At 46.3% G+C, this 11300-nt stretch overlaps 1 protein-coding gene across 1 annotated transcript; it reads left to right on the forward strand.

The window, feature by feature from the left end:
• The first annotated feature begins 1525 nt into the window (after window positions 1-1525).
• Window positions 1526-9721, forward strand: RBM8A (RNA binding motif protein 8A). Its single transcript, XM_032233771.1, has 6 exons — window positions 1526-1671; window positions 3419-3478; window positions 5734-5811; window positions 5929-6065; window positions 8640-8776; window positions 9319-9721. The coding sequence occupies exons 1-6, from the start codon at window positions 1605-1607 to the stop codon at window positions 9362-9364; spliced, it is 525 nt and encodes a 174-aa protein (XP_032089662.1). The 5' UTR covers window positions 1526-1604; the 3' UTR covers window positions 9365-9721.
• Window positions 9722-11300: the final 1579 nt, after the last annotated feature.

Consider the following 11300-nt stretch of genomic DNA (forward strand, 5'->3'; position numbering starts at 1 on the left):
TTCTTCCTCTTGTTCATTCCATTGCTTAGAAGTGAAGCCATCACTCGTCTATATCTATAAAAGCCAAGTACCACCCACTCATCACGGAATCTCCAGAACCGTAAAGCCTACAAACTGGAAATTTGGCCTGTATGTGTCCTCTTGGCTTCTAGGTGCTCGCTAAGAAAGGATTTTTCAAAATGATCCTCAGATCATTAGTATTTCTTACATTATTATTAACACGCTCTGATGCTGAGGAGTTAGACGTTCTACTCCCCCTCCCCACTTGAAAAGAACTCTGTTCCAACTGCCAGTCGTTTCATATTTCGTTACCTCAGTTCAAACTGGCAGACATTCCACTCCTTCACTCAGGAGCAGTCTGGGACTCCTTATAGTACTAAACGTCGGTACCTCACCAAAATGTCTACACCTTCCACCTATGGAACGGCTTCCGAACTCAAGGCGGAAGGAGCGATATTCCCTTATCTGTTTCAATCACTGAGCCAACGGATTGAACCGGAGTGAACCAGATTTCTCCTACATTGCCCAGTCACATATTTTTGTCGGGAAGCACGGCTATCCAGCTAGTCATTTTATATTTTCTATATGTGTGGTCTTCTTGGGGAAAAATCCAGAAGCATGGCGTCTTGCCTTTGTTACTCAAGGGTTACTCCAACCCTCCAGGATGCCTGCAGCTTCTTCCTCTATTGCTGCTGCTCAATGGTAGGTTACGACACAACTGAGCCCAAACTGTTTGTTGCCCTAAGTGAAACTTATTTATTAAGTGAGTTTTTGCCCCATTTTACGACTTGGTGTCACTGTTGTTCAGTGAATCACTGCAAGCCAGTAACCTGGTTGTTAAGCGAATCACCACAGATAAGTTTGGTAACACAGTTGTTAAGCGAATCTGGCTTCCTCATTGACTTTCCTTCTCGGAAGGTCGCAAAAGTGGATCACAGGACCCAGTGACACTACGACCGTCATAAATACGAGCCAGTCGCCAAGTGTCTGAATTCTGATCACGTGGCCATGGGGATGCCCCAACAGTGGTAAGCATGAAAAACGATCATGTCACTTTTTTTCAGTGCCGTCGTAACTTTGAATGGACACTAAATGAACATGCCAGTTGCCCATTGTGAAGCTTTCAAGAAGAGACTGGACAGCCATTTGCCTTAAAATGGTATAGGATCTCCTGCTTGAGCATGGGGTTGGACTAGATGACCTCCAAGATCCCTTCCAACTCTGTTATTCTGTTCTAACTCTTGTTGACTTCAAGCGAGTCAAATTCAAGCGGCCATTAGGAATTCGACGCTGCAATGACCGCCGCCGCCGCAAGGGGCAGCCTGCGACGTCCCTCTTATTCCGATTAGAATCCTCCTCAAGGTGGCGGCGCCAGATCGCGCTTCCTTCTCAGGAGCCACGCTCCCCCGAAGGTGCCGCGCAGACTCAGTTGCCGACTTGTACGTCGACCTCCTCTAAATGGCTGATGGGACCGCCTTCTCCCTTCTTCCCAGGAGGCGCTGGCAATTCCTGTCCCGGCCGGAAGCTATCCCGTCCCGCCTTGCGAATTTGTAGGCAGCGATTTCGACGGCCGCCTTGGAGGAATTTCGCTTAGTGGACCGACCATGGCTGACGTGCTGGACCTTCACGAGGCTGGGGGCGAGGACTTCGCCATGGACGAGGACGGCGACGGTACGAGTCTCACGCCATTCCCTTTTAGCCAGTCCCCGCGTCGCAACAGCCCTGCGAGGTGGGCCGTAGAAGACCGGCTGAGGCCTTCGAGGCTGACCATCTGCGCATGCGCGCTGCTAGCCAGGGCTTAAAGCGCCATGGGACACATTTTACTGGTTATTTACTTAAATTTCCCAATGAACCAGTGGAATTGCTTGCCACCAGAAGTTATGGGATCTCCATTCCTGGAAGCTTTCAGGAAGAGCCTGGACAACCATTTGTTTGTGGTACAGGATCTCCTGCTTGAGCATGGGGTTCGACTAGATGACCTCAAAGGACTAATTCCAGCCCTGTTATTCTGCTGTAGCTCTGCTGTTTTGTGGAGCTTCCAAGAGCTCAACCGGTGTACCTGCGCACTAGATGAGAGAGAACAGATTTTGAGCTTAGTCTTTCACATAACCGAGTTGGAAGGGACCTTGGAGGTCATCTAGTCCAACCCCATGCCCAAGCAGGAGATCCTGTACATTTTAAGGCAAATGGCTGTACAGTCTCTCCTTGAAAGCTTCCAGGGATGGAGCACCCATAACTTCTGGTGGCAAGCTGTTCCACTGGTTAATTTGAAAAAAATATGATCGTACATCCCTCAGTAATTTTTTTTCTCCAGACCAGACGTAGTCAGATTTGCATTGGGGCTCTCCTCCATTGGTCTGAAAGGCTCTTGGGTTTCCTCCTTCAGCAGGGGGTTGGACTAGAAGACCTCCAGGGTCCCTTCCAACTCTGTTATTCTCCTCTCTTCTGAGTTTATTGTACATCACCCAGAGCCCCTCGGAGGAAGGTTGAGAAATATGAAATATAAATAGGGAATAAGTAAAAGAAATGTAACACCAAGGTTTAAAATTATTAATGTTTTATATATTGAGGTTAAAACCATGTTGTAGTTAAAAAGCTGTTCTCCCCGCTCTTCTGTGGATGGGCTTATTTTCTGTTGTGTATTCTGGATTCTTGTCTTCGTTTTTATTCTATTTTGCGTTTAACAGTTAAGAGGCTTACTCTGAATTTTGTTACTTTCCACCAAAGATCCTTTCTTTCAGGTCGTCCTGTGATTGTAGAGAAATGGCCCTTTTCTTAGCTCGGTTCAGTTCTTACCACTAAGAATTTTTTTCCTAGTATTTACTTCTAATCTATTTCCTATTTCAGGTGGTCCTTGACTTACTTCCACAATTGAGCTCAAAATGTATGTTGCCAAGTGGCAGATTTTTCAGAGAGTTTTGCCCCGTTTCGCAACTTTTCTTGCCGCGGTTGCTAAGTGAATCACTGCCATTGTTAAATTAGTAACGGTTGTGAAATGAATCTGGCTTCCCCATTGACTCTGCTTGCAGAAGGTCGCAAAAGGGGAGGCGGCCGTCATAAATATGAACCAGTTGATCAAGCATCTGAATGTAAATCACATTTTATTTTATTTATTTTATTTTGTCAAGCATGAATTAGATAAGATATGTATAAACATGATTATGAATGCATGAAATGGATTGGATGGATGGATGGATATAAATACATCACTATGGGGATGATGCAATGGTTACAATTTTGTGAAAAAATGGTCATAAGATCCCTTTTCCAGTGCTGTTGTAACTTTAAACAGTCACTAAATGAATGGTTATGTCAAGTACCTGCATTATGAATTGTGTTTTCAAAGTCACTTTGCTAAACGCTTTCCATTCTTGGTTGCTGCTGTTAATTGATCCAACTATATTTGGTTTCTCTTCAGAAAGCATCCACAAATTGAAGGAAAAGGCGAAGAAAAGAAAAGGCAGAGGCTTTGGGTCAGGTAAGTTGTTCTTTCGGTTTAGCTGCAGCTGTTCATGAGGACTAGAAACCAGGAGATGGTGTGTTTCAATCCAACCCTAGGCATGAAAACCGATTGGGTGACTTTGGGCCAGTTACACTCTCTTAGCCTAACTTACCCACACAGGGTGGTTATTCTTTTGGCCAGTGGCCAACGGAGCTGGCAGCCGAGTCGGATAGTGAGGAGGTTGGGGAGCAACCTGGGCCAGTCCTGGACTCTGGGGAAGGCTCTGATGAGGGCTCTGGGTCAGACTCCAGCTGTTCCTTTGAGGCAGAGGAACAGCTGGAGCCTGTTCCCAATGTGCACATGCGCAGCGCTGCCAGACGAAGGGAACAGCTAAAGAATCAGTGAACTAATGTGCTGAAGCTAACCATGCTCTTTGTTAAGGACGCTGGCCAGTTGAATACCGATGGATGCTGGTAGGTGTTGTGGCCCACCAGCGGAGCTGGCAGCCGATTCGGACAGCGAGGAGGTTGGGGAGGAACATGGGCCAGTCCTGGAGTCTGGGGAAGGCTTGGACGAGGGCTCTGTGTTGGAGGCAGAGAGGGGCCCAGGGTTGTATGCCAGTTATCAGCTGTCTTCAGAGTTGGACATCAGTGAGGCAGAAGAACAGCTGGAGCCTGTTCACAGTGTGCGCATGCGCAGAATTGCCAGGCAAAGGGAAGAGCTAAAGAACAGGGGTCGACTTGGGAGGAAGGCCAGAGGTGGACGGTGAATGGCCCCTCCCAGAGGAAATAAAAGAGGAGCGAAAGGGAAGTGGAGTTTGCAGGAGACAATTAGTTCACTTAATTGGTTCCTGACTCTCCGAGACTCCTTGCCAAGTTTTGCAAATATCCGGCCTGTCAGCTCTCCAAGCCAGAGAAGGTCTGTGACTGTAAATCCTCCCTTGAAAGACTTTGCTGGAGATGAAGGAGCAGAATTCAGGGCAAATCAATAAAAGAGGTTTTTGTCGGGACAAAGAGTCTGCTTCATGCTCTTGGGAAGCCTCGGTCAGAACAGTTGTTTTGGGAAAAATGGGAGGTAGGAGTATTAGGTATTAGGTATGTTTGCCAATTAGAGTAATAAAGGCATTTTATTTATAAAACTGGTAAAGGTGGGATATAAATAAATATGAACCTGCTTGTGACAGGTTCCTTCCCAGCCTACATGAGGTACAGGCAGGACGGAGAGAGCTAAAATTTGTGCTTGGCCAACTCTAGACCAGAATAAATGCTTGTCTGCGTTATCCCTGTGAGTTTCTCCTAAGGCACATTCCCCTCCAGTGCCAAGCTGTGAGAAATCAAACTGCTTTTGCCATCCCTAAAGCCGTGGTGGCACAGTGATTAGAATGAAGCATTGCAGGCTAATTCTGCAGACTGCCAGCAGTTCAATCCTGACTGGCTCAGGGTAGACTCAGCCTTCCATCCTTCCAAGGTTGGCAAAATAAGGACCCAAATTGTTGGGGGGGGGGGGGGCAAGAGGCTGACTCTGTAAACTGCTTAGAGAGGGCTGTTAAAGCATCATGAAGCGGTATATAAGTTTTCTCATTTGCTATTCTCTGAACGTGAGAACCAGCTTACAATACCTCCAGGAACACGTACAGTTACTACTTGTGTTTAATTACATCCAGTATGTGAGTGTGTCAAATGTTTTGACAGCAAATGAAATAAATATTTAATAATACATATATTAAGTGCAGCTAGAATTATATTTGCACAAAGCTGTCAATGAAGGTAATGAGAGTCCTACAGATGAGAATGTGATTAGGGAAATATTAGAATGGGCAGAAATGAATAGATTTAACACTTTCTATAAAAAAAGAGAAAGAAACTGAATATTATATGAGATGGGAGTTATTTTATAGATGGTTGGAGAGAAAAAAATAAAAGTGAGGAATAAATGGAAACTAGTGAAATAATATATGTTAAGATAGAGATGTAAACAATATGATGATTATATATGATTGTCAAGCTGACCATACTCAATATATTATGTTTTCATTAGAGGATATGTTAAGAGGGAGAAATGAATGGAGTGATAATGCTGATTATTAATCTTGTAAGATTAGAGAATTATCCTCAATTCAATGAATATTGTAAATCTCCATTGTAATGGCACGGAGACATTTTTACCCACACTGTTTAATGGAAGATGATATATTCAAGGTTTTAAAAAAATTAATGAAAATAAGTTTTGTTTCTCTTTTTTAATCTAAAACCTGTTTTCTCTTTTTTTTGCTAATGGTCGTTCCCAAACAGAGGAAGGTTCCAGAGCCCGAGTTCGCGAGGATTACGACAGCGTGGAGCAAGACGGGGATGAACCGGGACCTCAGAGATGTGAGATGATACCCTTGCTTTCCCCCCCCCCTTCCTTTCGGCATGTCAAAAGTCTTTATCTGTTTTAAACGGGCCTTAGGTTCGAGACTCACTTTTGGCCCCATTCTCTTGCCGCAGCGGTAGAAGGTTGGATCCTCTTTGTCACGGGGGTCCACGAGGAGGCTACGGAGGAGGACATCCACGACAAGTTCGCTGAGTTTGGGGAGATCAAGAACCTCCACTTGAATCTTGACCGGCGGACAGGATATCTGAAGGTACGCGGAATCCAATATGGGTCGGTCAACCGGGATCAGAGAATTTGCCTTGCGGGGTTTGGACTCGTGCTGGAGCCCATCTTCAGGGGACTGAGCTGAGCGTGTGCTGTTCCGGGCGTGGTATTTATAGAGTACCTGTTGCATGTGGCTTTTTAGCTATTGACTAGTTGATAACCCGGCGTTGCCTGAGTATTTATTTATTCTTTTTTTTAAAAAAAAAATTATTTTTAAACATAAAAGACAACATAAAAAAATTCTCATCGGAGTTAAAGCTCAAATGAAAGAGGATATTAACTTTTTTTAAAAGTTTATTTTAGAATATTTTTGTTAAAGATTTATACCCTGTATTGGTTCTGGGAAGTCAGGGGGGGGGAAGGTTGGGGTGGGTGGGGTTGGGGTGGGGAGGGGAGGGGGAGGGAAGTAAACTTTTGTAAAAGTTTTTTTTAAAATTTTCAATTAAAAAAAAATCTCATCCATTACATACCGCATGTCGTTTGGTTACAAGCGTTTGTGCATCCATATTTTCAGTTACATATACAATCACAGATTTTCCATCTAATATAACTAGATACCTCACTTTCATTGTAAAACTTATATTCAATTACAATTAATATTTCTTTTCAACGAACCTAATTCCCTTGCATTCTCGATTGTCTATTTAATAACCATATACCTTTATGTAATCACTTATTCTGAATATTTTTACACTGTAAAAGAATTTACCAACTGCTTCTGTTTATACATCACTACTTTCGATTATGCATAATCCCACCAATCATCCATCAAGTATTTATTTATTCTAATCCATATATTTATCCTCAAAAATAATCCCACAGCTGACCTTAGAACCCACAGCTGACCTTAGAACATCATTTGTCGGCTGTGACCAGGGGGGCATTTGCCCAGGTTCTCCTGGTGCACCAGTTGCGTCCCTACCTGAACCGGGAGGCACTCGCAACAGTCACTCATGCCCTCATGACCTCAAGACTGGACTACTGCAATGCGCTCTACATGCGGCAGCCCTTGAAGAGCATTCAGAGATTTCAACTCGTCCAGAATGTAGCCGCGCAAGCGATTGTGGGTGCACCTCGGTACACCCACGTTACACCTATCCTCCGCAAGCTGCACAGGTTACCGATCGGTCTCCGGATACGCTTCAAGGTGCTAGTCATCACTTATAAAGCCCTTCATGGTATTGGACCTGGGTACTTGAGAGACCGCCTGCTGCCAATTACCTCCCAAAGACCCATTAGATCGCACAGGGTTGGCCTCCTCCGGGTTCCGTCTACCAGCCAATGCCATCTGGCTACTACCCGGGGGAGGGCCTTCTCTGTGGCAGCTCCGGCCCTTGGAACGAACTCCCCACAGAGATTCGGACCCTCACCTCTCTCCAGGCCTTCCGAAAAGCCGTTAAAACCTGGCTGTGTCGGCAGGCTTGGGGTTGATGAGCTCCCTTCCCCTCTCGACCTGTGTGGCTGTTGGCTATTTTAAATGCTTGTATTGTACTTTTGTGTTCCCTTTCCCCCTTGAGTTGTTCGCCGCCCTGAGTCCCTGCTGGGAATAGGGCGGCATATAAATAAAACAAATCTCAATCTCAATCCCAGACCAAACGTAATTTCTAATGTTGGATTTGCCCCCTTACCAGAGGGAGCCCCCAGTGGAGTACTGTGAAGCCGTTACCATGGCAACTCAACTGCGCTGTACAGTAGAAGCCATTTTAAGGCAGTACAGTAGAAGCCGTTTTAAGGCACAACAGGCTGTATCTTAACAGAACACACACACAAACACACACCTTGGTGTTTTAGGGATGCCTTACCCCCACAGTATTTGTTTCCAGAGAGTAAGCCATCTGCGTACCAAGTTTGGTTAATGGCTGGCTTTTACGTTGTTGGCTGTTGTTTCCTGCTGCTGCTCACCCAGCCCTCGCCTTCTAAGTACTGGATAGGCTGGTGGTAAATCAGCACTCCTGTTGGTGGACGAGGTGCCTGTTTCCTAGGCTCCAATCATTTCCCTGGCTGTTTTTGTCCCTGCTTGTCCAACAACCTTAGTGCGTTTGTTATCCGAGCTGAGTTTAAATGACCATTAGCTGATTGCTCGACACTCGGGGTGTCAAACTCGATTTCATTGAGGGCCGCATCAGGGTTGTGTTTGACCTCGGGATGGGTGCGGTGGGCATGGCCAGCTTGACATTCTGCAGGCTGCGCATGCCCCCCCCCCCCGGGCTGTTTTCAGCTATGACGGCCTCCTGCAGCCCCATGCCAACAAAAACAGGTCCGTGCACGCACGGCCCTCCCGATGTTCTGACCGAGGCTTCTCAAGAGCATCAAGCAAACTCCTTGTCCTGACGAAAACCCCTTTTATCAAGGACTGCCTGTACTAAGCCAACCTTGTTTGCAGCCCATTCTGTGACTTATTCTCTAAGCCGTGGCTAAGGAAGTCAAAGATAAGTCCTACATTTGCCAGGACGGAGTGACCTACAAGAGTAAGGTATGCGTGAATGAGTCCTTTGTGCCGAATGAGGAACGGGCGTTTGTGAGCGCTCACCTTTATCTCTTCTCCCAAAACGTCTCGCAGGGTTACACGCTGGTGGAATACGAAACCTACAAAGAAGCCCAAGCAGCGATGGAGGGCCTGAATGGACAGGATCTGATGGGGCAGCCTATCAGCGTGGACTGGTGCTTTGTCAGAGGGCCTCCGAAAGGAAAACGAAGGTAGATTGGTTTGTTTTGTCCCAAAAACAAAACTTCTCCAAATATCAGAGAAGAGCAACAAAGAGGATTAGGGGACTGGAGACTGAAACATGAAGAACGGTTGCAGGAACTGGGGATGTCTAGTTTAATGAAAAGAAGGACCAGGGGAGATGTGATAGCAGTCTTCCAATATCTCAGGGGCTGCCCCAAAGAAGAGGGAGTCAAACTATTCTCCAAGGCACCTGAGGGCAGGACAAGAAGCAATGGGTGGAAGCTAATCAAGGAGAGAAGCAACTTAGAACTAAGGAGAAATTTCCTGATAGTGAGAACAATTAATCAGTGGAACAGAAGTTGCCTCCAGAGGTTCTGAATGCCCCAACACTGGAAGTCTTTAAGAAGATGCTGGATAGCCGTTTGTCTGGAACGGTATAGGGTTTCCTGCCTAGGCAGGGGGTTGGACTAGAAGACCTCCAAGGTCCCTTCCAACTCTGCTATTGTATTATATTGTATCGTATCAAGAGACCGAGCTCCATTTAACATTCTCTTGCTCCGTTTCTGCCTAGGAGTGGCCGCAGAAGAAGCCGGAGTCCTGATCGAAGACGGCGTTGAACGAGGCCTCCGTCGGTGTTTAACCCACAGACTGGATTCAGATGTGGGAGGGCGCAATCGGATAATGCTACTGTAGCATGGAGTCTTGGCAAAAGGGAAGGAGAGGTTCTCGTTTAGTTGCCCTAATTGCCACCTGTTTTAATTTTGGATTTGCCTAATCGTTTTATATTCCCCCTCCCCCTTTGAACTGTTGTAGTAAGTGACTTGAGATTTGCACCCTTTGAATCCCATCCTCTTTTCTGTGATTGTAAACATAATTTTTGTTTAAATCCTGTAAACAGTGTAAAGCAAGGGTGTCCAAAACTTGGGAACTTTGAAGACGTGTGGACTTCAACTCCCAGAATTCCCCAGCCGGCTGGCTGGGGAATTCTGGGAGTTGAAGTCCACACGTCTTCAAAGTTCTCAAGTTTTGGATACCCCTGGTATAAAGGATCTCTGAAGCAGAGTTCAGAATAAAAGGCTATGTTTTTTTTTAACTGTGTTAACCCTTTATTATTGTTAGTTGCAAAGTCATGTCCAACTCATCGCGACCCCATGGAGAACGTTCCTCCGGGCCTTCCTGTCCTCTATTATCCCTTGGAGTCCATTGAAGCTCAGGCCGACTGCTTCGGTGACTCCATCCAGCCCCCTCCTTCTCCGTCGTCCCCTTCTTCTTCTTCTGCCCTCCATCGTTCCCAGCATGAGGCTCTTCTCCAGGGAGTCCTTCCTTCTCATCAGGTGGCCAAAGTCTTTGAGTTTCCTCTTCAGGATCTGGCCTTCTAAAGAGCAGTCCGGGTTGATCTCCTCTAGGACTGACCGGTTGGATGGCCTTGCAGTCCAAGGGACTCAATGCAGGAGTCTTCTCCGGCACCAGAGTTCAAAGGCCTCCATTCTTCAGCCTTCCTTGTGGTCCAACCTTCACAGCCATCCATTGCAACTGGGAAAACCACAGCCTTGACTAGATTTGCCATCGCTTTCCTCCCCAGGAGCAAGCCTCTTTTAATTCCTTGGCCTTTATTATTAGGTAAAGGTTCCCCTCGCACATATGTGCTAGTCCTTCCCGACTCTAGGGGGCGGTGCTCATCTCTGTTTCAGCCGAGAAGCCAACGCCGTCGAAAAACATCTCCATGGTCATGTGGCCGGCATGACTAAAGGCCAAAAGCATCCTTATTATTATAAATCCCTAAATGGCATAAACATGATTTACACGTACCACTCCTTGTTCACGAGCCCATTTCAAACGTCTACCATGTGCCATGTGTATGGCCACAAATTGAGCCCAAAATGTATGTTGTTAAGTGAAACATTTGTTGTTTCGCCCCGTTTTACGACTTCTTCCCCCATTTCTTAAGTGAATCCCTGCACTTAAGGTCTACCTGTACTTCCCTGCCTGGGATTGTAAGGAGCTTCTCTGAACAGACTCTGCTTGGAGACTCAGGGTTCCAGTGTCGTGGGAATCGGCCCATCATCGCACATCAGTGGCCATGGAGCAAGCCATGTTGGGCCAACTTGGGTGCAGCTGATCATGGGAAGGCTGTCTCCCTCTGGCAATTTGGGGTGCTCCTTCAATTTTGCTTGTGGTGACAGATAGTTAACAACGGTTCATTTAGTGAACATTCATAATTACAATGGCACTGAAAATAGCAACTTACGACTTTTCCCCACTTTGTGGCACAGTGCTTAGAATGCAATGCTGCAGCTACTTCTGCTGACTGCCGACTGCTGGCAGTTCGATCCTGACCGGCTCAAGGTTAACTCAGCCTTCCATCCTTCCGAGGTGGGTAAAAAGAGGACCCAGATTGTTGGGGGCAAGAGGCTGACTGTAAACTGCTTAGAGAGGGCTATAAAGCACTGTAAAGCAGGATATAAGTCTAAGTGCTATTCCTTCCTTCCTTCCTTCCTTCCTTCCCTCCCAGTGGTTAGAATGCAGGATTGCAAGCAAACTCGGGCCACGGTC

The sequence above is a fragment of the Thamnophis elegans genome, chromosome 17 (genome assembly GCF_009769535.1).
Source record: "Thamnophis elegans isolate rThaEle1 chromosome 17, rThaEle1.pri, whole genome shotgun sequence".
NCBI lineage: Eukaryota > Metazoa > Chordata > Lepidosauria > Squamata > Colubridae > Thamnophis > Thamnophis elegans.